Source organism: Mytilus edulis, chromosome 14 (assembly GCF_963676685.1).
Source record: "Mytilus edulis chromosome 14, xbMytEdul2.2, whole genome shotgun sequence".
In the NCBI taxonomy this organism is placed as follows: Eukaryota; Metazoa; Mollusca; class Bivalvia; order Mytilida; family Mytilidae; genus Mytilus; species Mytilus edulis.
Window position 1 is genome coordinate 33,484,832 of NC_092357.1, and position 27,566 is coordinate 33,512,397.

General features: G+C 31.8%; 1 protein-coding gene across 4 annotated transcripts; it reads right to left on the bottom strand.

Annotated features, from left to right (window-relative positions):
- Positions 1-5,611: 5,611 nt before the first annotated feature.
- On the bottom strand, positions 5,612-27,523 carry LOC139502549 (myelin-associated glycoprotein-like). Of its 4 annotated transcripts, none has more exons than XM_071292044.1 (14): positions 27,373-27,523; positions 26,445-26,495; positions 25,457-25,510; positions 21,523-21,861; positions 18,607-18,888; positions 17,661-17,924; positions 16,240-16,539; positions 14,312-14,638; positions 12,978-13,088; positions 12,348-12,375; positions 11,570-11,595; positions 10,013-10,108; positions 9,138-9,205; positions 5,612-6,020 (listed from the first exon to the last, which is right to left on the bottom strand). In XM_071292044.1, exons 2-14 carry the CDS (start codon positions 26,491-26,493, stop codon positions 5,796-5,798), a joined length of 2,169 nt encoding a protein of 722 aa, XP_071148145.1. In that variant the 5' UTR covers positions 26,494-26,495; positions 27,373-27,523; the 3' UTR covers positions 5,612-5,795. The 4 variants fall into 4 exon arrangements, 3 of the variants coding, with proteins under 3 accessions (XP_071148145.1, XP_071148144.1, XP_071148146.1); XM_071292043.1 differs by having other exon boundaries at positions 9,971-10,108; XR_011658880.1 differs by lacking the exon at positions 11,570-11,595.
- Between the last annotated feature and the right edge of the window lie 43 nt (positions 27,524-27,566).

The window sequence follows — 27,566 nt, forward strand, 5'->3', positions numbered from 1 at the left end:
TGAAAAACATTTATTTGAACTTTTAATCGTTCTTTGAATACTTGTAAATTAAGCAATAAATACTAATTGATAAGTATAGTTAACTTTATTGACTTCGCCACATAAGTCAATAATATCTTCTACTAATGGAACATAATTTTTTTGAATTCTGAAACATCCTTAATCAGAATATAACCTAACTCCATTTTGTACTAACCAATCTTTTCCAAAAATAACATTTCTGTTCATGTCTCTAACAACATAAAATAATTAAGTAACTTTTGTACTACCTATTTTAAAAGTAAGGTTTGCACAACCTTATACATGTAAAGACCCCCCATTTACGGACTGTAAATTAGCCGTTTTCTTTAGTAATTTTGGTTTATCCCTCAAAGTTTTAAAAATTCTTTTGTGTATCAAAGAAACACTAGCGCCTGAATCTACGAGAGCTCTATATCTTTGATTTTGAATTTTAATTAAAGTTGTATTTGGAGCTCCTGCAACATTTATCGAATAAGGAGGTAATTCATTTTCAATTTTACTCTTATCACTGGCTTCAACATGTTCAACGTGACAAGAGCGCTTTAGTTTTCCGGATATACACCCCAGTTTTCTACCATGTTAACAGTCCTAGGTTTCCTATTTGGGCAATTTGGCCTAATATGTCCCCGTTGATTACACTGATAACAAACTATCTTATTATTTCTCCCGAATTCCCTTGATATTGTTGCGTTTCAACTGCATTTACTTGTCTATAGGTTTCCCTAGAACGACAATCTCGTGCTATATGTCCTACCCTACCACAAAAATAACAATTAATTTAGTGATCATTTGACCTTATTACCTACTTATCAAATGGAAAGTACATTTTTAACAGAAAAAACGTTCGATAGATTCTTAAATACCTTTCAAGTACTGAATACAAGTTTATGGGAACCCTTTCATGCTGCTTTACCAAATTTTACAAAGCTTGAACTACCAAGAGAACTAAAGGCGATTAAACAAATTCCTATGAACGCTTTGATTAAAAAACTTAGAAATTTAAGGGAAATTGAAAATGATGTTGAATTTCCAAATTGGGGAGTAGGTCTATCCATGGGTTTGGGTGCGATATTCATTGGAATAGCTATATTTTTGTACTGTAAGTTTTGTAGAAACAAATCTTGGTTAGCCAAAAAGAAAGGTGTGAGTTCGGGTTCTAATGCCACTAACGATGGGTACCAAATGGTGACAACGCAAATGTTTGGGACAGAAGTACCTGATTCCAGAGAGAAGATTCCCTCTGCACCATTACTCAAAGACGATGCAAGACCAAAGACCGATGCGACCAGTCTCTTGGAAAAGATATACCCAGAGCTAGATACGTCGACTACTTCGTAAAAGGACTGGATTGTAAACCATACAACGTAGACGACCGAATCAACTAGCAGAAGACGAACCTTGTACATAATTTCAAAATGACCCTATGAACTGTGTAAATAGAATTGTATAAACATTTGCGTTCCTAACCAGTATTTAGGAACAACTTACTATGATGGTGATAGAAATAAAACATGAACTATGCATACCGAAATATTGAACTTATGATTCGAATGAACTATGTGTAAATATATCCAAATATTGGACTAGATGAATGTGATGAACTTATTATATCATGATATTGGACTTATAGAACCTTATAAACTTTAGATATGTGGTGATGGTTACCGGAAACCTTACAATAAACTATTAAAATAACCTACAGGAAGAAAAATACCGTATTTCATTGACTTTTCGTTCTGTTTTGGATGGAAGGCATTATGTAACACAATTGTGTTCCATCCGTTAATCATCAGGAAGTTATTAAATACAGCAAATCCGAAACAATTATATGTAACCTCTAAACACTTAATAATAATGTATACGAATATTATAGACATATATCCTACAGCCAATAAATGACCATGTATTTTGTGAAATAACATGTATCCGTCAGGGGTTAATTGCATAGTTTGACAATTAACCACAGACTAGTATTACTCAACAACCAGACTACTACGTAACCGGCCCACAGCTATGGACATTTGTATGGACCACTGGACTATATAAGATCCCTCAATGGACTTCAAGGACACAATTCGATCAACCAGAATTCGTCACATCTCGGCCAGTGTCTCAGTGAAAAACATTTATTTGAACTTTTAATCGCTCTTTGAATACTAGTAAATTAAGCAATAAATACTAATTGACAAGTATAGTTAACTTTATTGACTTCGCCACACATATGCATATTTACAACAAAGTCCTATCAGTCTATTAACTTTTGTAGGAGTAATGAGTCTTTCAACTTAAGAATCTGGTGAGATATTTAATTTTCTCTCCCAGGGACAATATTGGAGCATAGGGTACGTGAGAATGCTCCAACACGTTCTTTCATTTGTCTTGTCATTGTATGTGTAACTTTTTCGAATTTTGTATATTGAAACGTTTAATAAAATTGAGAATGGAAATGGGGAATGTGTCAAAGAGACAACAACCCGACCATAGAAAAAACAACAGCAGAAGGTCACTAACAGGTCTTCAATGTAGCGAGACATTCCCGAGACACTTCATTGGTTTGCTCCTGTATAAAGTCATGAACCAGTTGTTCAATGATTGTAGTTTATTGATTTGGTTCATAGGTGTTTCATTGTTTTTTATATAAAGAGTGGATAGTTGTTTTTCCTATTCGATATAAACTAGATAGTTGTGGGAGTTGTGGGTAAGATTCTTGTTTTAGGTATAACTTTATGTACACAATAATGGTTTAAAGATTGTTGCTATTCTTTCGTCATATTTATTCAATCACCATTGGTCATCTACTAATTTTATGATGTATAACGTTTTTTCCTTAAGGTTTTAAAATATACATTCTCCATTTAAAAAGCTTTGCAAGATTATGTTCATGGTGTGCACCGTTCACACACGAGTATAAAACAGTCTCTCTATTCCAACCTTATTCATATTTTGTTCTCCACCGGTTGCTTATTTTAATTAAATAAACGCATGGTTCGTATACACCTAATTCTTTATTTAATTTTGACATTAAATGTAACCGCTGTTTTCTGAAAATCTTATTGTGACGACATGAAAAGGCGATCATGTCTAATGTCTAGGGACGTCACATATAGCAACCACATTTTTTGTTGCAAATCATGAGAAATATAGTATTCATATCGTCTTAAAAGAATCACCACCAATTCCAACACAATGAGAAGTTTCTCGACTCGGCAAGCCTCACGTTAAATCTTTTAAATATAACTGTTTCAAGTAGAAACAAATCGTACCGTATCGTATCACACTTAAAGTCCAATGAACCAGTGGCAGATTCTATATTTCTGTTGTTAGATAAGGGTATATTGAAACAGTTGGCCTTTCATCGTAAAACGAAGCCCATGATCAAACTTAACGTCGAGTACTGTGAAAATAAGGAGATGTTGTACGTGATGCATTGATGTGCTTTATAGATTATTAAGTTTTACAACACATTGCTATCGTAAAATATCAGTCGCAAGCCAAACTTTGAGCCCCTTTTTGGCGATTAACTGTTTATCGTTTTGTTACTGGTCTTTTACTTCTCTTTTCAGACAGTGTTACGCTTCATAAAAATAAGCTCGATAACGTCTCGTCACACGTTGTGAGGTCGAAGTTCACTTCTCATCAGACATTGTGACGTCGCAAATATTACCTGATCACGTCTCAAAGCCGTTGTACGAGAATAACGGAACGACTGAGCAGAGTAATACAGGCGTAGGGATGGACGATAATGCTTGATATTAACTCAAGAGTAGTTTATCTCTCTATATATGATATATAAAAGCAAACGAGCTATTGTGAACTCTTATCATTGACATTAATACGAAAGTTGATATAAAGCGATCGTATCTTTAGTTGACGATGTTCTATGAAAACAGGTTAATTCCAATCTGTTTTTATGGCCGGTCAGACAAAGTGAGTATGCCCCCAAAAAGGAACGTTTGACATTTAGTTTGTTTGTTTTGTCGAATTTTGCGTTCTATGTTTCCTAAGAAGAAATGTGGTAAATATAAATGTCAAGGCTTTATTAAAAAAGTTTAGGAAACATAGTTTGATTTCACATACTTACATCTATAATACCAAAAGAAGAGACCGATTTTATTGAGCCGCACCTCCTCTGAAACCATACAACATGTACAAAGTCGGAAATATTTGTGATATGATGTATAAATGTATTGTTTTGTAATTCATTATTATCTTTTTTAAACAATATTTTCAAAGATAACGCCAGTTTTTGACAAAATATTCAAACTCTGAGACCGTTATTCATACTTGACTTATATACAGTTTTGCGCATTCTCCGTCGACGTGTTCTGCACGAAATCTTTAATACGAATAACGAGGTCATGAACCTCGTCATTATTCAGGGATTAATACTACTAAATTCAATCTATTTTCTGGCTGTAGTTAGAAAATCAGGTTCAAACAGACAGACTTTTCACATTTTATCAGATGACAGTACGAATACTAAAAATCCAGGCTTCTCTTGAATTGAAATTTAATGTGCGTATTGTTATGCGTTTACTTTTCTAGAGGTATAGGGGGAGGGTTGAGATCTCACAAACATGTTAAACCCCGCCGCATTTTTGCGCCTGTCCCACGTCAGGAGCCTCTGGCCTTTGTAAGTCTTGTATTATTATAACTTTTAGTTTCTTGTGTACAATTTGGAGTTTAGTATGGCGTTCATTATCACTGAACTAGTATATTTTTGTTAAGGGGACAGTTGAAGGACGCCTCCGGGTGCGGGGATTTCTCGTTGCATTGAAGACCTGTTGTTGACCTTCTGCTGTTGTCTGCTCTACGGTCGGGTTGTTGTCTCTTTGGCACATTCCCCATTTTCATTCTCAATTTTATTTGAACAATGATACCTTAAAGTTTAAAATTTATCATTATACATGAATGGCAACTGGAGGGTATATGTCTATCAATTAAATGTATATTTTTATCATCTGTTTTCATATCACACTCCGTTCATTTAGCATGTTTTAAGAAAGACACAAAAAATCTGCATGTGCAATTATTCGAAAAACGAAATATACGCAAAGCAAGTCTTATTTACGACTGCATTATCGGATCGATATCGGTTAGAAAATTTATAACGTTCATCATTTTGTTCATCCCCTTCCGTGTGAGTTGTATCCTACTTCATATTTGTAATGTAAATATACCTCATCATGCATATTTTGTGGTTTCTCTTATAGAATTTCCAAATGTTCTCTCGTACATACGTTTTATCCTCACTTTTTTTAAATAACATTTCAGTTAATGGAAGGGCATACCTTCGAACATGTATATTTACATTGCATATCAATTTTTGACAATGACTCGGTCACTTTGATTAATTGTGTCTGACGTCACTTTGTGCGTGTCCTGTTATTTCAGGGTTTCCACGATTTGGTTGCTGGAGATAACCAGAGTGCCCGTAGATGACGGCCAACATTTGTCAGGATAACAGGCAGTCTTAGTCAATTAGGATCGGAGTCAAACGCACCTCCTAGTATTTTAAAGTGATTTTTTTAACGGAACAACAATGACTGCATGCGCTTAAACATGACATATAAAAATTTTTAACGAAACGTTTGTTTCACCTCTTTATTTCTATCACAACTATCACAAATGAATGCTGATTTTGCTTTAATTAAATGTATACTCTTGTTCACTTTAAAGTATCAAGTAGATAGAATATAACTATAAAGAGACACTAAAATGCTGAAAAAAAAATCATTGAAATTATCAAATATATTATCTAGTTTAATTTCTTTTCATTGTTTAACGTTCGTCTTCCTCGAAAAGTTTTGAATGCCCTCAACATAGACAAAATCATCTTCACTTTCACTTTCACTGCTGGAGGGTAAAGCTACTGCCTTCGCTAAATGATCTATATCCGAATAAATTGATCTCTCTTCCAATCCATGTATAACGGTTTCTTCTGTATTGTGCTTTGTTTCGAACACTACCTCAACATAATGAAGGTTTGATTCATTGGACTGAAATACACAATATGATAATTGTAACGATTAAACGGATGGTTTTTGATTGTATACATGACAATTTTGTTTTTGTTTTGGCTAATCCCACTAAAATGTGGAATGATTGTCAATGATAAAACTCTCTACAAGATTACAAAATGTCGTAGACCAATAGATCACTGTTGACCTTTTACAATAATGGGAACCTATATTATATAGTAAATAATTGCATGGTAATGGGGTTTTAATATTGTAATACACCGTGTTAGTGTTCTGGCTTCATACTTAATAGAGTAGTGCATTTTGTTTTACAAGATATATAATAATTACGTAATGTGACGAAACTGTAAAAAAACACATTGTCAAAATCAATGTATTTATATATTAATACTGTATAACTAATCATATTTAATAGATACAATTATACTGTATAATCTCCCTGGTTAAACCGTAACTAATTTACAGGAACACCCGACTGAATGCTGTGAGTCGAGTAAGTTATAAACAGCAGAGAAATGTGAAATAAAAGATTTATTTTATAAAAAAAAAAAAAAAAAACATTAAAGAGAAACATACAATATGAATACATAGACAATAGCCAAGGATAAACACATGCAGTACGATATCCTAAAATAAGATACTAAATTATGATGACATGCATGTTTAATAAAAGGTTAAATTAGATAGAGAGAACACAGTAAGATGCTTATGCGTTTACATTTACATACTTTGCTTTTATTTATACACTTAATACACAAACACAATTTTCCGAAAACTGATAGCATTTTAGTATAAAGCAGTGAGCAAATTGACATTATAAATTTGACTATGTGAAAACTTTGTTTGTAGTAATAGTTTTCGGTAATCAAGTGGAAAATATGCTTGTATCATTCTGCATATTAACTGTTCATATAACAATCAATCAACTTTAAATAAGATATGTGGTTTCTCGTTCTTCGTGTTTTACATTATTTGGACCATTGGTTTTCCTGTGTGATTGTTTTTCGCTGGTCATTTTTCAGCAGATTACTGCTGTATATTTAACTAAGGATTCATTTTTACTTTACAAATATTAGCATTGGAACAAACTGAATATAGAACTGACGCCAATCTTCCTTCGACCACACAACCACGAGAACAGCGAGGCTATTCCTGTGATGAGACATATAGGATTGACAATAATACAACTCACCATCAGGGAATGAAGGACGTTTATGTAGTCAACGTATAGCTTCAATAATGAACAAAAATCGTATAATATTTAATGTTGTTAAGAACCCGGCATTATGTGAAACAATTAAAATGAAGAAAACACCTACGTCCGTTTGATGTATGCTTTATCAGAAAACATACCACAACTTAAAAACACGGTTACGATCGATAACTACTGATTGATTGATTGTTGGTTGCTTTAAGCCGCATTAGCACAATCGATACATCTAACTACTGAATTAAAGTAGTAATAACTTCAGACAGACACATATAGATTATGGTTATGTCAAACCTGTGTGTATGCACTAAATCCCCAACACTTTGATTAACATCTTTGTTCAATCTTAAAAAGCTGTGTCAAATGGAAAAAGGCTTGACATGATATGTTTTTTACCAGGTTGATTTTACTCCAGTTTTCACATTTTTCTAGTGAAAAGTGATACAGTTTTTTTTAAAAACTTTTTGTGATTAAAGCTATGACTATTAAATACATTGAGTATATAAATGTACATCTTTATATAGATATAATTTAATTTGATTAAGAAATTAGTATTTTTTGGCCACATTGCTCCTCACTTACCTATCTCTGACTTTCAAATGCATACACAAATTTGAATAAGTTTTAACGGGTTTAAACAAATGTTCTTGTTCGTTGTTTGACCTCTTATGATGAATGTTAACGATGTTTACAACGGACGAAATAAAATACAGTGTATTTATTCAAAACACAAACAAAAAACGAACGCATTTATACACATGTATCTAAAAAAGAAAAATCACTAAATGCTGAACTCCGAGAATATTCAATACGGAAAGTCTCTAATCAAATGGCAAAATGCTCAAACAGTTTGTAATAGAGGTCACATTTTCAATTGAAGGGTTAAGTTGCCCTTAAACACATAAAATAACAAAAAAAGTCTTCAAGACACTTTGCCGTCGACTGTCGAGGTCCGTATATCCTTTATAGACTTTGTTGTTGGTAATGTGCTTCATATTCACTTTAGATAGAAGAGTGGCGTTTATTTTTCAAATAGTTTTACATGTTTTAACTTGTTGTTAATTATCGGAAAAGAGTTTCATATATTTCAATGGTGTTCATTAATTTAAGACATTTGAATATTGATTGCAAATCTTATAGATTGAGAACGACTTGCGCCGGTAGTGAATATTATATTGCTATGTCAACCCTCTCATAATGCTTTTGTTACTAGAGGCCGCATTTTTTAACAGTTTAAGGCTTGCGAAAAACCCGTAGAGAATGATATGTGTCAAGGTATATTTAAGAGTTGTTATGATCTATATACAGGTTCAATAGATACATTAATTCCAGAAATCTTTGTTCAAGAATTTCCCATAATAGGCATGAACATGAATCGACTTATATATCGTGAAGTACAACTTACAATGTTAATCACCAACACACAATGTATTTTACACATTTACATAAACGAAGGCAAACTACAGCGAACAATTCATAGTCCAGGTTGCCTAACCCGGTACAGGCGAACAAGATGAACGGTTATTTTTATATATTTTTTCAAGAATTAAGGCACAGATTTAAAAATATAACGAAATTAAATGTGTATCAAAGTTTAGTAATTAGTCTATTGAAACATGTGAAACGACAAATTGTTTTTTTAACTGCTTTTAGAACTAGTTCAGTTATACGGAAAATGATATACGAATAGTTGTTTCTTGTATTTGTATCATCACCCTACTGAATACCATTGAATGCTGACTTGAATAATACACCATATGTGTACATATAAAATGTATTGTACTTATTATGAAGCAACTTAATGCAAGTGTTTGAAGTAATATGAATTTATATGATAGTGACTCGCAGGAATTGTGTTTGAAAATATAAATGTAAAGTCTTGCCCTACATATTTGTATATAGAAATAAAAACACTTTCTTCTTACCAGCGCATGAGCTCCTTCTAATACAACTCTTCTGTTTTCTGCAGTATTGGCATCATTTGCTGGAGGATCTTTATATGGTATTAAAATTAATTCAATTAACAATTTGGTGTATTCAAATATACATTGATATGAACTAAGTATGCAAACTCTGTATTATAACATTATCATATATGTGTTCTTTGCTGTTTTGTTTAACATGTTTAAGTATACATGATATAGTATGCTTGCATAAGGAGTAACAATTCACTGATTCATTTGTCTTAAAATGCATGTTTTTGTCACAGAAATGTAACTGATTTGCAAATATTTGATACAAACTGGACTCTTTTGTAATACTAATTGCAATTGTATGGCAAAAATTGATATATGTCATATATACATGCATTTATTTGTTTAATTTTATTACATTATTAGACTTATCGTTAACAAATTATGATATTGTTAACTGAAATAAGAAGCAACCATACTCTAATCTTACAGCATTAATAAATTGAAATGAACTCTTAGATATATATTTGTTGCTAGCAGATCAAGCTGTGAGCTTCAGCTAGGACTTCTGTACAACGCATTTGTGTTCCTTTGGATAATAACACGTTGGCATTTAATTACATTGTTTGATTACGCCGCCTTCACACCTAATCTCTCTCTTTGTAGTTCTCTAAGCATGCTAAGTGTATGATTGTTGACTTGAATTTTCTATTCTTGTTTTAAAGATCAGTAAATTAACGTTAGTATACACAATGTATGGAGTTTATTTTTATTCCTGGTTCGATCCATTTTACTCTTTTATTTTTTTAGAGGAATTATTATCCTATAATTTACTTTTGTGATACCTAAATTCCTATCATCGTTCGAAATCTGAAAATCTGGTATACCTTCCATTGGGGAAAATTCAGCTTGGCTAGGTCTGCGTAAATTTACCAATGCCACATGTTCAACTGATTGGTACAAGTGATTCTCTATAGCAGGGCCTATTTATCAATCAAAAAAATCATTTGTTATGAATGGATTAGTATAATTACCCTGAATAAACAATTGGCGGTAAAAAAACATTATATACTTCAATGCTCAACCTTGAAATTAGTCTAAGAGTTTTCAGTTGCAGTTATTTAAGACAAGAACACCTTACTGTTTGTCAAAATAGCCTACACATTACAATATGACGGCATATGTTGCATTGCATTCCTATTAAATTGATATAAGATATGATATCAAATTATAGCATTAAAAAATGAATATATAGCTATCATGGTAATTTTTTTTTATGAAGAACATTACATTTTGTGTAACTTAAAACAAAAGCATAATTATATATTTTGAATTATGTCTTTCTACATGTTCTATGTTGTGATGTTTCAGGTTATGATGAATTTGGTGCCTGCTAAAACGTTAAAACCCGCTTCATTTGTTTGCACCTGTCAGGATCCTGCTGTTCAATGGTTGTCGTTTGCTGATATGTTTTGTGTTTAAAAAAAAATAAAGATTAGACTATTGATTTCCTATTTCAATGGTTTTACACTAGTCATATGTACAGCCCTTTATACCGTGGTGTTCGGTGTATGCCAAAATTCCGCGATGAAGGCTATGCATTGATATATAATGGTTTACTTTATAATCTGTGATTTTGATGTAGAGTTGTCTCATTAGCATTCATACCACATCCTCTTATATATATATATATATATATATATATATATATATACAACTCGTCTAAACATCAACCCAACAATGTTAGATCTGTAAATTTGCTTTCGCAAATTTTTGGTTCTTCCCTCGCCGGGATTCGAACCCATGCTACTGTGATATCGTGACACCAAATCGCCTGCACTGCAGCCGTCCCGCTAGACCACACGACCACCTGGGCTCTCATATATACACACACACATAACACATGTACAGCATACAAAGTCATGTACATTATATGTTATATCCCTAACATGTTTATTGAATTGATCCAAATGTGTAAAAAAAAATACCAAAATAGTGCAATACATTTGATAATAGAACCAAGTTCCACATCATCAATTAATCCTAGAAATGTGGAGACACTTCTTCATTTACATATCCTTATGCTGTAGGGGACACCTCAATTTTGTTTAACTTTATAAATGCGCATAAAGAGAAGTTTTTTTAATGTGTGACCAAATGCATACTCAACGTTAGTATTTGTCTATGGATTTTTTAGTTTTATGTGTCGAAGAACATAATTCAAATTGTACCATATCTAGTGTAGCATAACAATCTCAATGCTTATAACGTTACAATACAGATGCAATATATACATATGGGGTATGCCATAATTGAAAAGGAGGCAGACGATTCCACAGGAAAGTTCAAAATCCTAATTCGACGTCAAAGTAGCAACACTTATCATACTACTTAATGATTATAGCTTAGCTCGGACGTATCAAATAGGTAGCATTAAATATTACCGTTGATATCTTCAACTGAACCATCGCTAAAATTGAAGATACATTATGTATATCTAAATGTTTTTAGTTTCAGAATACAATGAATAGTAAACAGTTAATTTTAATTGTTAAAAGCCATAACCTTGATTGAGAAAGAAAATCTTCTATATTTTGTAATGATTTATTCTTGCATTTCTATTATGTTCTCAATGTTGCAGAACTTGTTGTATAAACTCATGTGATATTCACAGTTTTATTCAATTTCTTTCATTCGTATTCATTGTTGGCGGATTATACCAAATGTTGCGGAATGAAATGGGATTGAATTGGAACCAAAAAATAGCCACATGTCTGCACAATTTTGAAATTGATACTTGTGAACTAATTTTCTTATTTGTAAGATGAAAATGTTTCTTGTCAAAAGTTTACTCAAACGTATTATTTTGTTAATGATACTTTGTTCATTAGAGAATGACATATAACACATGTCATGAGGGAAATAAGTTCAAACCATGATAAAACGAAGAAGCGTATTGTTGTATATTGATATTGTACATATTGCCATTCAATGATCTGAACATATATACAAATACAATTTTGTAGTATGGAAAACAAATTGTCTTGATTTACATAATATAAACAATGTAAACAAAATGCACCGTTAAGATGGAAATTGAAGGAAGTAACTTCATTGATTGAGATATGTTCAAACTTTTCAATGCACATTTGCAAGGACTGGTAATTATTATTCTCGTTCATTGCCTTCTTAGTCAATATATTTTTGATTGTCATATCTTACCTTAAATTACGACTCGTTTTCCACTTACCTGAAATACAAAGGAAAAACATATAACTTTCGACTAAATATAAAGAAGAAATTAAATATGTAACAGATAACTTGACTTAGTATTACAGCACAACTTTAAATATTTTACGATTTGTCATTTTTGATATTGAAAAATTTATTCCAAGAGAAACATACAAGAAGCTTCCACTAATGCTTCGGTATTTTAAAACTCTCTACTCTACTGAAATATTGGAACTTGCTCCTGAAAATTTGTGACATGTGTGTTTAAGCTTAATGTGTTGTCATTTGTGATTCTTACGTTGAATTTTATACGTAGCAGATAAAGTCGGATATTATCCACAAACAGCAGGTGATAACTAGTAAAATGGTAACAAACTTTAATTTATTAATTGCCAACAATTATACAATATGGAAGGAACATATGAGCAACAATTGTTTATTCATCGTTTACTTATACTGATGAATTGGGAATACACATAGTATTACACGGGTTTCTCCGTCTTAACCGTATGGTTACAATATAACAAAATGCGAGGAATTTATTCAAACTAGTACATGTAACTACTTATTGATGTTACTGTATTAAACTTATCAGTTGTATCGACGAATAAAAATACTTACGAAAATATATTTTCAAAGCAAAGCTAACTGCAATGAAACTTAGAAAAGTCACAGCAATAATAGGAATAATCGGGTTGAACACATAATAGCTCCCTGGAGACGTCTTTACCGCTAAACGAATGTATAAAACATATCATTCAACCATATTTGTATGTACTGTTTTATGTCATTTAAGCAAACTATTGTATACATGTATATTGCATTGGACATGTTAAAGTGGTAATGTCAAAGAGAAATAAACCATTTGTGTTTTATATATATATATATATCGAATGCAAATCTAGGCATAACCCCTTACCTGTGCTGGCTTTATCGCTTCAAAAAGATAAGAAAAACCGTCATACATAAACTAACTAGCAGATCTTCTTATTAAACAGATGTTTAATGTGCCACAAATTCACATCTGATGTTCTATAAGTTACGATTAACACTTTAAATATTTCTGATTTGAAAACAAATTGCATCAGATCATCAATCAATAAAATTGTACTTTATTGTATTTTTGAGATTTTAGCTGGTATAGTGCGAGTAAGAAAAGGTACGCGTTGACATGGATCAATAGTGACTTCGTGAGGAATATTGAGGAACTATTCAATTTTTGATTTGTAAAATTTGTGATATGTAAAACTTTTTGATTTGTAACTTAAGCTAATTACGTCTATGAAATCTAGTTAAGTTGCGGAGTGCGTCCTGATCTGATATAAGAATGCATTACATTAAACCTACGATAAAAAAAAAAATCAGTTCATGTTGTCGCTTTCAGTACTGTGACCACTGCATCATTGAGTTATGTCTCACTAGTGTAAATGTCTTAAGATAGATGCGATGTGTTCATATTGCTTTGTTTGAAAGATAATTGAGGCGACTCTAACGTCATGTAAATCTCTTAACATTCAGGCTATCCTTATTATTTACTGGAGCTATTTGTATGTTACATGTCTGTAATGGATCCTTAGTGTCATGCAAAAACTTATGTTTTATGTTCGTTCCATTTCATTATGTTCATGTCTATTTTCACTGTTGTATTGTTTTGCCACTGAATATTTCAAGTATTTTTTTTTATAATACTAAAAGTTAGAAGACTGTTCTTTGATCCTCATTCAAGTACGAATTTTAAGTGAAATGTTGTAATCTTAGAATTTCAAATAAAATACCCGCTTGCGGAGGAGTCGGGATGACACACAAACACGCTTTTAAAATACAAGTTTTAACTATATCATGTGATTTATCGTATAATTTGCGTTACATTTTATACGGTTATGTATATAACATTTTTTTTTTTAAATCTTTTGATTTCATGAAATAAACAAGTTGTTAATATTGACATAACTTACTAAATGATCGTACTTCTATTGTCATGTTGGTACATCCTCCTATGTTACAAACAATGATTGTATAGTTGTTAAAATCCTCTTTCCTCTCCATATATACTTTGAAAGTTAGCCTTATTCCAAGGACTGTAACTCTCACCCGATGGGACAGTACATGACCTGTCACATTTTTCTCTTGTGCATGTGCTTCAATATTTTGATTTGTCTCATATCTTCTAATGTGTTTTGAAAGAACCTTAGTATCGCTGTAGATTTCTACCCATAGTTTTACTTCACTTCCATATGCACCATATTGTATATACCTGTTTTCTAACAAGAATACTGGTGGCACTGTTAGAAAAAATAAATATAAATTAAAACTGCTTGTCCTACCAATATAGACTGAATTTAATTTTTTTGCGAGAAGGGAGTGGTTTAATTTATCTATTCTAATTATTCTTTTGCTGCTGTGTGTTCACATGCGACGGTGGTGCAACAGTCCCACACAAGAAAAATGATGTACAAAACCATAAAGGAGTAATTAAATATCATGTATAATATAACAAAAAGTAACCAAAAAAAAAATCACCCACGTATTACAGATTTCTGCCTTGCAACAGGCACATCCAAAATGTCGCAGGGTGAGACATATGAGGCGGCGCCTTCTCCCTCATCTAAGACAATGCTGTTACAATACAATATAAGAATAAACTATTAAAATTAGTTGAAAAGCGCATAAATCATTTGATGGATACAAATCCCAAGACAACTAACAAACATATAAACAAACATTAATCATGGTACAATAGCACTGTTACGGGATGTTTAGGTAAAGAGTCACGTCATATGTAACAATAAACACAAAAAGGCACGTAGACAAAACATATTAGCAAATTGAAATATAAGAATACAAAGACAGTTATAAGCAACAGTAATACGAGTTTTAATTTCATTTAGTTAAAGTAACACGAACCCCACCAAAAACTAGAGGCGATCCCATGTGCTCTTAAAGGGTTAGCATAGAAACATAGAAAACCATGGAACAAGTAACACCAACCCAACTAACAACCTGGGGCGATAACAGTTGTTTCAGAAGGGTAAGCAGATCAAGCACCCGTCAGTTTGCTTATGTTACTACAAACCAGGTAAAAAATGTTATTCGGTAGGTCACGTTCGTGGAAAAAGGATTGGATTGTATGTACGACATACAATGTAAGGAACATATCCGATATCATCTGTGAAACTGTTATTCAAGAACAGTGTTCTTGTTAGCTTATCTATGAGTATTCTACATGTTCTATAAATCTAAACATTATATTTCTAAAAATAATTAAGATGACTGAAAGATTGGCCAGGTTTCGGGTCTTAAAAAAGATCGATATTCATACATGTTATTTATATCGGAATTGCTCAATGTGATACCTTTTCCCCGACTGTTTATTACTTTTTTTTACTAAATCAAAATATTAAGCTCTTACTAAAATTTAATTGAGGAAAACTGGATTTGTCTATATTATTAGTGATAATTATTGTTTTTTTAATAAGCATTTAGTAACTATAAGCACCCTTATACTGGTACTGTTTATACTGTTTAAATTTTGGTCATATTAGGACCTTTTATAGATTCCTATATCAAATGAGTTGGTTCATCGTTGAAAACTTGATGTTGTTAAGTCATGTGGTCTCTAGTTATTATTTACTAATCAGTAATCATATCACATCTCCTTGGTGTTACTTTTTAAGGCTTATATCTATGTAACAAATCTGTCAAACATTTTTTATCGAAAAAGAATACTGATGTGTCATATTTTTATTGATCTGATGTAGGTACAGTTATATTCAGAGTAATTAACAGAAACTTAAAAACAACATAAAATTAGGGAAAATTTTATTCGCATCACAAGAAAACATATACTATTAGGCTATTAGCATTGTCATAATTAATGACATACCTTTAAGAATAATATCTACTTTCCCTTCTTGTGTTTTGTTTCTTCCCGCAACAGGAATACCGTTTGATACTCGGCAAATATAATACCCGTTATCTTCAATCTGATTCTGAGGTAGATTCCTTGTTCTCTGAACACAAAGTGTCCCACTTCTGTTTCCATAGAGGTATCGTATATGTTCATGATATTTTGACTGATGTTCCCAGGGTAGGAATGTGTAGTTTTTCGGTTCTCCATATGCATTGCACTCAAACTTTATATAGTCATGTTCAAGTGTATATTTCACAATTACTTTTGGCGGATCTAAAAAAAATGTGAACCATCAATTAGTTGGTCTTTTGGCAAAAAATGAAATACATCTTTTATAGAATTGAAATCGTTTTGTCTTATCCTCAATCTGAAACAGTCGTTTTTATCTGAAAAGATCATAAAAGTCAGGAGAATACATAATGAAGTCATTCGAAGCCTTTTTGTTAATTCTCATACTTAAAAACAACGGTGTATTCAGAACTATTTAAACAGTTCGCTTGCAAATAACTAAAATATGTTCATACAGTGTTCAAATTGTTCCGTAGTCGGTATTTTCCTATGCACAACCATATTACACTTGATTAAATAAATAAATTAAAATTATGGTTCTATATTGGCAGCAGTTATATTATTCGAACACAACTGAAGTTTTAGTCTGAAAATTGTCTCATTGGCATTAATATAACATTTTCTTATTTATGAATAAATACAAATTATACACAAGGAAATGCTTGTCCTAGTCAGACCTATGACAGTTATTTTACGTGTGTTTGATGTGTTTGACCTTTTGCATTTGCCATAAAAAGGGAATTCCCGTTTTTCGTTTTCCATATTATTTGGCATTTTTATTAACTTTTTTATCTTGGCCACTCACCAATAAACACTTTTAAACAAATTTTATTTATTATTCTTGATCAAACAACATTACAAAAGAAGCAAACGTTCTATACATAAATCTACACTGAATTGATTGAGGATTTTAAGCATGTTTCTTAATTAACTCGAATCGAGCTGAATTAAAAAGAAATAATTCACCATTTTGTTTACTGAATAAGATAAGCTTTTTGATTGGAAAGTATTACTATCAGACACAGTTGGAATTGCCATACACATAATTCTTAATCAATCTTTTTGTGGGATTTTCTAGTACGGGTTATATATTATTGTTTAAATATTTCTTTCAGGTTTTTTTCTGGTATGTTATTAAAAAAAACACTATCATATAATATATTATTCCTTATTATAACATTATACCTGAAGCCTCCTGTTATACTATTAAGGTATATGTCAAAATAGTCGTAAAGCCAGGTCAATATTGTTCATTTTTTTCTATTTGGAATTACCCTTAAGCTTTATCATATCTATACCGAGGACGTACGCATTAACATACTTACATAATATATTCAATTCGTATGACGAGTTTGATTTTCCAAGTGTGTTTTCGGCTAAACATGTATAATTTCCGGCATGGTTTCGTTGGAATGCGGTAAACCTCAAACAGTTGTTGTTGCTTTTCATTTCTTGAATTTTTCTATTATTATTCAACCATGTAGTTAGGAAAACAGGAGGATTACTTTCCACATTACAGCAAATTATTCCATGGGTTCCTTCTATGTAAGATTTGTTTGATTTAACCGGTATAGTTATGAACGGTTTATCTACAAATAAAGCACACCTGTATATACATGATATAGTAAGATGAAACATGACATATCTCAATGGTTAAATATAACACGATCGCATTTCGTTTGCATCTACATTAAATTTTGTAAAAAGTTTAATGTTGTGTTATTTTGCAGAAGACAACAAAACAGAAAAACAAAAACAAAACCAACTCAAAAACAAAGCGCAAAGCTAACATAGGTTCACAAGAAACTACAATGAAAGAGACGTGTGATTTACTAAAGATCTATCCAGACAACAGTAAATAAAACACAAAATTGCAAGCTAAAGCATTATGTTTGTGCAAATGAAGTCAATTGGTCATCTATGTCAGGTTTACTGATTCGAGGGATGTCCTTGTGTGCTGGACTTTACTTTTGCGTTATCTTGATCAAACATAATCCGATAAGTATCTATCTGTAACCTATTTGGATCGATATCCCCATACAGGAACTTTTGATCTTGTAATTTGTAGTTTTTAGCATATCTATATTTAAACTATTTTACTCATTTTTTTTCCATTTCTGATTAGTGTTTTTCTTGAATACATCTAATTTGTTTTTTTAATGCATCACGATCAATACTCGTTAGTTTGTAAGATAGAAATACATTGTATGCATAACATATTTCAGTTCAATTCGGTAATATAACTTTCTTAAGCATGCATGTATTGCTCACATGTTATATTTAAGATCACTTCCTTCTTAAGTGATGGCAAAAGTAAAGGATGGATTGCTAAACAGGCTAGTAACTGCTCATTGTTCTTTTTGCTGGGTATGAAGGAATAATTCAGACGACCCGGTCCTCCACTTTCCAATATAATTCCATTATGACTCCACTGCAGTTGTTCCGGAGGGCTTCCAGTTTGAACTTGACACACTAGTGTTAATGACTCCCCAGCTCTCCAATTCAAAATAGTAATATTAGTTAGATTCACTATTCTCAGATTAGATGGAGGTTCTTCAAAAAAGAAAATACAACTTATGTTTGTAAAATATTTTTGAAAGTTTTTTCTGATAGTACAGAATTTTAAGTTTTGGTGAAAAATGTTTAAGACTATGATACATGATTCATTCTCAATTGTATTTGGCTTTTAACTAGCTTCCAGTTGCTGGATGTATTATCAGATCAGAACGTCGCGCCTTAAGGCTTTTTTTGTTGGTTTGTATTAGCCTGCTGAGTCAATGTTTTGCACCACTGTCCAGATAATTGGCAGGTTGGGAGCCAAACAGCATGCTTATTCCAGCCATACATTAGTGTCCGTTTCCCATTACAGAAACAATTAATTGAATGGTTATCGTTAAGCTACGTTACTGTAATTCATAGGCATTCCATTGTTTTATTGGGTTTTTTTGGCACAATAATTCAGGTACCCCTTGAACAATTTTCTAAACACAAGTATCCACACTTTACTCTGACGCAATCATAGTGTTCTACATAAACTCATAAATCGAAAATAAACTGACAACACCATGGCTAAAAATGAAAAAGACAAACAGACAAGCAATAGTATACATGACACAACATAAAAAAATTAAAGAATAAACAACACGAACCCCACCAAAAACTAGGGGTGATATTAGGTGCTTCGGAAGGATAAGCAGATCATGATCCACATGTGGCACCCGTCGTGTTGCTTATGTGATAACAAATCCGGTAAATACTCTAATTCGGTAGGTCACATTCATGAAAGGGAAGGGGATTGTAGTTACGACGTAAGTAACATATCCGATATCATTTGTGAAACGGTTATTCCATAACTGTCAACCAACTCGTGATGGCGTCCGGAAAAATTTACGAAGGGATGATTTCAACTTCACCATATTTGAAATATATGAATATATGAATATGAAATGCAAACACGGGAATATCGTATCAATTGACACATATATACTCCGTATGCAGGTACTGCTGGAATGTTGCTACTAAGAAATGAAAAGTTCACAATTGAAAGCCGAAATCATCTCTTTTGTCGTTCAGTTTTGTTTTCAACCGACCCTCATTGTCAATTTCTAGATGTAAGTCAAGATATGAGACCGACTTAACTGTATCTGTAGTCTCCTTTATCTCTACTTCGAGTGGATAGATGCGTTCCACATAGTCACAAATTTTGAATTATTTAGTGAAAGAACATCATCTATATAGCGGAAAGTCAAGTTAAAGGATAAAGCGAACCTCTTATCTTTCTTCCTACGAAGTTCCTGCATAAAGTCAGCCTCATAATAATAAAGAAACAAGTCGGCAAATAGAGGGGCACAATTTGTTCCCATTGGAATGCCGACAGTCTGTTGAAAAACACGTCCTCCGAACGTAACAAATATGTTGTAAATCAAGACAACAAGCATCTTCATAATATCCGTTTCAGAGAATTTTTTGTTTGAATCAGAGTGATCCTTTACAAAGTAGGATGTATCCATCCCTAAGACAAGATACTTGTTTCTACGTTGGCCATTCTTTTTATGTAGCAAATCGATACCAACTCTTTCAATTTGTCTTTTAGTTTGGACTTTTGTATACTTGTGTAAAGAGTAGAAACGTCAAAGGTTTTTATACCATTACAAGATGAAAGATTGTATGTTTTCTAAAAGATCTTTGGAATTTTTACGTATCCACATCTGATTCACGCCACCTCTAGAATAGTCAGTTTCACAATAACTTTGAAGCACGTCTTTGATGGCTGATAAAATAGATGTTAATAATTTAGAAAGATGTATCGTGGAGCACTTGGAAGACCCAGCAATATACCGTTGTTTGTAAGGACACTTATGTAGTTTAGGTATCCAATACAGGGATGGAAGATCCAGTTCTTCATCTTTGATTGAAATTCCAAAGGAACATAGAACAGACCTATGATTATCCAGGATTTCCTCTTTGGTTAGTGTCGTGAGGGTATATTTTGAGTTTCCAAGTGAATTGTAAATACTTTATTCGTTTATCAAGCAGTTAATGTAATGAGTTTTAAACACATGGCCAGCCGGATTATATGTGAATTGGGAACTAGCACTAGTGCAATCAGGAGGTTTAGACTTGAAGTCGTCAATATCGAAATCCTGCAAAACGTGTTTGTAATTGAAAATTTTAGTTGCAATAGGTTTGGTATAGGTATGAGAAATGATTGGTACAGACTGGTCTTTGAAATAAGGGGTATTTTCGATTGAACTAATTTATGATGAAGGATATTGACTAAGTTGACTCCATCGATACCTTTGGCAAAGGAAAGATTAAGGACAGATCTTTTCTCTTTTTCATCGTTTCCAATGCGGACTGGCTTGAAAAGTCTATGACTTGCAATATCCGAAATTATAGTTTTGTATTGGTTTGAATGAGGGTTGGTAACAGTGGATTCCAAACATAAATTGAACAGAGAGTAAAGTTTGAAAGGGGTCAAATGTGCTGAATTAATATTGTTAACAAATGATGCAACTATCATATTGGTTGACGTTTCCCGTTAACATGGTTAAACTGTATTACAAGTAATACTTATTCATAGCAACAAGACTTTAATACAGTGACTTTCAATAGAATATATTCGTTGTCAATACATATTAGCACAAATCAATAGTATATGAATAGTTTAGCTTAAAATATAATTACTTTTTATAGCAATGGTGTATACATGTATTGCAATCTTGTCCATAATCTGATACTGACATTTGTAAATGCCGTCCTCTTCTCTCGAAAATTTCACTATTTTTAAATTACATTCATTTTTGTTGGAATTACCAACAACCATGTATTTTGCCGTGTCTAACTTTAAGTTCAAAACAGACCCATCTGTGTATGGAAAGTGATCAGAATTTCCCATATTAATTGAGGATGACATAACAGGACCTGTCACTCCACCTTTAGTTTCAGTTGAACATATACATCTTATTATCACATCAGATCCAGGGTCTACAAACATTATTGTCTCGTTCTTGATGCACGATTCGCCTATTAAAAATGGAAAGATACATATATATGCATTGAGTTGAACACTTATAAATAAGTCATACGTTGTTTCTGAGATTATCATTAACAAGTAGCATCAATTTTGGTCAACTTTGGACTCCCAAGAAGTAAGCCCAAGACGCGACCATTAGGTTCATATTGATCAAGGGATGCCGCTCTATAAAACATGTTGTCATCAATTAAACAACTGCGTTTGCAAAGAAGTAAAATTGCTTGAAGAATTGATCATACATTTTGATCTTCAGTTGAAACAATTTCATTATTACAAAATTTCCCAACAGTTTAAAACTATATAGCTTCAACATTAATATTATAATGTTTCTTTATTTTTTAAGAATACCCAATGTCATATTTTTCAAGTTTGATTAAATAAGCATAGTCCGCGTTAAATTTTTACCAAGGTTACACATTTGATGCTGCATGGCAGAAATATGACTAATTATTAAAATATAAACAGATAATGAGATTGAATATTTTTTGCGTTTCTGTCAAAATTCAATGTATGAATCCAGTTATCTTATTTCAGACTGCTTCATTTGTTACCACCCCCACCCCTCAATTCGTTACCATAAAATTACACATGACAAATGTTAAACGTACTACAACTAAATAGTACTGGATGCATTCTCAGATCAGTACGTTGGGCCTTAAGTACTTTTTAGATTGCTTGTTTTGGCCTGATGAGACAATGTTTTACACCACTGTCCAAATAATTGGCGAGTTTGGCGTTAAACAACATGCTTATTGCAGCCATTTTGTTTATTTTCTATTAATAAAATGTGAAATAATCAAAAGCTGCACCATTGTAAATAAGACGCTATAAATCCAATATATCAACCACTTAGGTGTAAAGCATGCAACTTTGCACAGTGTAAGTAATGATGCTAATAAACACCTTTGAATCTCAAGCTATTTTAATCCTTTATGGCCAGCAATTTTGAATGGCTGCATATAAGTCAAGAGTCTAATTCTAATATATTGTTTTAATTGACCTCTTTGAAATAAAAGCATAAAATTTCTACAGTGTATACATATATATTATTAATAGACATAATGAACATTTTGTAAATGCGGCCATTTATGAAACTCAGTAAGAAATTTCTGTACCCCAGTAAATGATTTCTTTCGTCAGAATGATTCTGTGGAACTATCGGTGGCAATTTTAAAATTTTAAAATGGGCAGCCATTTTAGATTCTTCAAGGATGGGTTTATATTCGAATATGTTTATATGCATTTTAACTGTCACTTTTCAAAGTTTCATGCTTTTACTATCGAGTGATAAATTATACCAATGTATTGAATACGACTCTTAAATATTGGCCACCATTTTGTTTTTGTCGGCCATTTTGCATTTTTTTTAGTTTGCTTCATAACCAAAATGTTTTTTTAATCGTAACTATTACTGTGCAAAGTTTTAGGCTTTTACTATAAAGGAATCACTAAAACCAACATATAGGACTTAACCTCTTGAAACATGGCGGCCATTTTAGATTTTTTTTTAAATGGCTCCATATCCAAAAATGTTGATCATCATCATTACTCACAATCTGCAAAGTTTCATGCTTTTACTATAAAGTGATCAATTGTGCCAAATTATTGGACTATTGGACTTATCCGCTGGACAGGATAAAACTTTATTCATGCCACGTATTATTTTTTATTTGAAACAAAGATAAAATTCTGCACAAGTTTTTTTTAAAGTGCAAATTTAACAAAGACTCATATTGGAAGCTGCACGTGCAACTTTGACCTTTTTAGTACTCTCGTTTTCTAAAATGTTATGTTGTTGAAGTGAAATATCACAAAAATGAAATATTCAAAAACACATTTAATGAGAAAATTGCCTTGAAATAGGACTCTGCTATGCATATTAGGAGAACAGAGAAAGCTATACTCAGTGTTTTGGGGAGTTTTTCTGACTTTTCTTTCTTTCTTATATTCTGCTATTATATAACACTTTTACTCACTAATGTTTTAATTAATATATATAATTATAAGTAATGAAATAAATTTGAAGCAGTAACAATAAATTATTTACCAAAAGGGAAGCTTTTTATGTCCCTCTCTGGAACGTTGCAATAATCTAAGTTTTACGTCTGGACTTATTGAAACATTCTTGGAGTCAGTAAACTGTTTATGGATAGTTCATTCAGCTTGAACACTTCAATAATTCATTGATGATAACATTTCCATCATAAATGATTGACAGTTACAAATGTATCCCAATTTTTATATTTAATGGCATGAAAAATTGCAATTTGAAGAAAATGATATCTATAAATGGACCAAAAGAAAAAAATATAATAAAGACAATGAGGCCCATTAGTTTATCATCCTAAATCATCTGTTGTATCTTATGTGTCTGCTAGTAGGCAGATGAGATAAATATTTGATATAAAAATTTTGATAATGTATTGGTCAAACTATATTCTATCATAAAATTGTGGCTTGATCTGGATTTTTCGAAGAAATTTTGCTCGCTGTAGTCTTCATACATACTACCAGACTTTTCTTTAATTCTTGAATTGGTTATTCAATATATACAAAACTTGACAGTAATGCTTGAAATAGCAAGTATTACTAAAGAAAAAAAAAACATTCAGTTTATTCAACAAGAAATAGTCTTCTTTAGGTGTATTACCACTAAATCGTAGTACATCACATCCAGTGGCATACGAAAAAAGATCTCAAAATATATTCCCTCAACTTCCAGTAATAGTATTTTCTTATATGCAATGTTAATTAATGTGAAATTTTGTCTATAGTACTGGACAGGATAAACATTTACTCATGCCAAATATATATATTTTTTTCATTTCAAAACAAATTCTGCGCAATATTTTGAAAAGGGCAGATTGAACAAAGACTAACAGGATTAATATCACCTTAAAATCGTTACCACGGTTGACACCTTGAAAATAATTTGATGTGTAGACATTTATAAAAATTGAACAAAGGAACTATTCTAATCTATGGCCTCAATTTCTGATAATAAAAAATGAACACCTGAAAATAATTCTTAATTCACGAAAACATAATGTTGCATTAGACCCGAATATTACAGCTGTATATTAGTGCCTTATCGGTGATGCCAAAATTATGTTTTGGTTTGTTTGCCAAAAATGAACCTTATATTGAATATTATATCATCTTATTACAGGTTTAACGAACGATGTTATGATTAAGTTAACCCTTATTGGACATCTGAGTAACAAATGACCAAAACGTTCTATGTAAGAACCATTTCTGGTCTCATTTTGATTATGAAATCATATTGACTTGTACAGAAATTTGTTTGTATCTGTATGTGTGTCATTTGAAGTAAAGCAACTTCTTGCCTATAAGGAGCACATGGGTTAAACTAGATACTGGTGAGCTTTGTGTTGCGAAGTTTGGATTTTATTAAATACCTTATTGTGCAATATTTATATTTCCTTTAGCCAATCACAAACGGTGAAAAAAATGTAATTGGAACGTAGCAAACAATTTCAAATGCTTGCACAAAAGATATAATAATATGATGATAACAGCTTGTGTGTGGTAACTTTATCAGATGATTTGTATATATATATTTACCAGATTTAGGACAAGTTTCATCCAACTGTGAATTGCCTTTGGACATGTTGGATACTGAAATTAGAAATGCAGTGTTTTTCTTTTCTTTTAAGAATATTTTGATATTGAAAACGCGTGTTTCATATTTATAAATATCAATAAGACATTACAAACTAATCGGTGTCTGTGTTTAGTTCGACGAAAAACCTTTAATATATAATTATAAGCGTATATTGTCACCATCTTATAAACTCATCATAGATATCAGTATTAAAATTGCATTACATGTGTAAGAAGAAATGTTTATAGATCAAGCTGTATGCTCTGTATGCAAGTATAAAAACTAAAGATTCTGAAAAATCAAAAGATGGTATGAAGACGTTACTATATATTCACGTCGAGCGTCTCATTACATATGTTTTTTAGCATTTGTCGGGAAGACATTATTATTCTTTTGAAATGTTCATGTTTTCAATCATGGATACAATACTATACTTTCTAAACGTTTCTAGTTGTCGAAATTATTATCAAAGTGACAAAATGAATTAGCTAGCATTTATAAGACGTTAAAACATTGTCATTTATGTCTGTTTAGTACGAATGTGAAAATTATTTCGAACAAAATGGTAATACCTATAACGTAATCAGTTGAGACAGACACATATGTTATGTTTTTAATGAATTATTTATATAATTATATAATTCCACATACTTAAAATCATATATAAAAGAATATGCCATTAACTTTGATTTACTATGGATCATTGGGTAGGTATATCTTATCCAAATAAGCGACGGGTTTTTATCTTAGGTATGTATGAAATTTCTATTAATCCATAAATGTTGATGTGAAAAAATTTAAAAAACAATGTAAGCAGTACAGCTATTAGCATTTATTTTTACATGTATAGTGTATCTGTCAGAATTTTACGGTGTTGAAATAGTACTGAAATCTTTTATATATATAAAGAAAAAGAAAAAAAAACACTACTACAAATTACTATATTACCATATAACAACACTGCCAATAAAAAGTGACTTCCTACAAAATTCTTCATATCTAAAAAAGAAGTTTTCGTCAAAAGTGAATATACGGACTAGCAGCTTTTTTCAAATCATTTCAATATAAAACTAAGTAGTTGTCACCCTTTTTTAAATCTTAAAACAGTGACATTTACTTATAATGAAGACATAACATGTTCGTTTAATTTCTTGTAAATATGTTTACTATAGTTTTTATAATCCCGTATGTAAATCATTCCCATTTCAACCCAATGAAACAATTTGGTTTCCAAATTTAATTTGTAAAAAAACACCATAGTACGCAGTAGATTGTTATGGCGAATGTAATGAATTCAATTGTTTTATACAAAAAGAAATTAAAAATAATAATTTATTACCGTTTTCATATTGAATTTAATATTTACTAAACAAGACGATGCTGACTTTTGATATGTCTACACTATAGACGATATGTATGCGTTTGTATAGTGCATAGTACAACTACGCATTAAACATTAAATTTTCATTGTCATTTTGCTTTGGTGTTGTCCTTTATCATAATCCGTCTTTTAATGCAGGATTTCCTTGACAATTGCAATTTGAAAGATAACCTAACGGCCCCGTAGCAGGAAATTTCCAATGGGGGTTACAGTTACTCGCAAACTCAGCTTTAACAGTTAGAATTCAAAAAGAACGTTGAATTTAACAGTGATTATCAGTTTTCAAGGGAATGGGGATTTGTACGAACTCATCGAACCCCTGCCCTTCCTGGCTACGGGTGTGGCTGATCAGTAGGAATTGCGTACGCATTCGGTAATGGTATGCATAGTCTTACTTCAGAGTTCAGCATTTTGTGTTTTACTGTAAAATCTGAAAAAAGTCCACTTTGTATTCAACTGTTTGACACAAAACAAACATAAAAAACCCGTTCTTACCCTTTTCAAAATGAATGCATAGTCACGAAATAAAAGGATGACACATACTCGAAATAGGTCAAATATTTTATGAAGTTCTCAGTTGTTGTCATGGTAAAGACAATTTTAGTATAATAATAAACATGATATAGGCGGAAGTTATCTATCAATTAATTTAGGACATATTTCCGGAAGATCGCATCACAAAAAATATA

Coding starts and splice junctions, on each gene's coding strand:
- LOC139502549 (XM_071292043.1), bottom strand. CDS start 26,493: ATGAAGAATTTTGTAGGAAGTCACTTTTTATTGGCAGTGTTGTTATAT. Junction 21,862..25,456: donor TGAAACTTGTCCTAAATCTG/GTAAATATATAT, acceptor CATTTTTAATAG/GCGAATCGTGCATCAAGAAC. Junction 10,109..11,569: donor TTCAGTTGAAGATATCAACG/GTAATATTTAAT, acceptor ATTGATAAATAG/GCCCTGCTATAGAGAATCAC.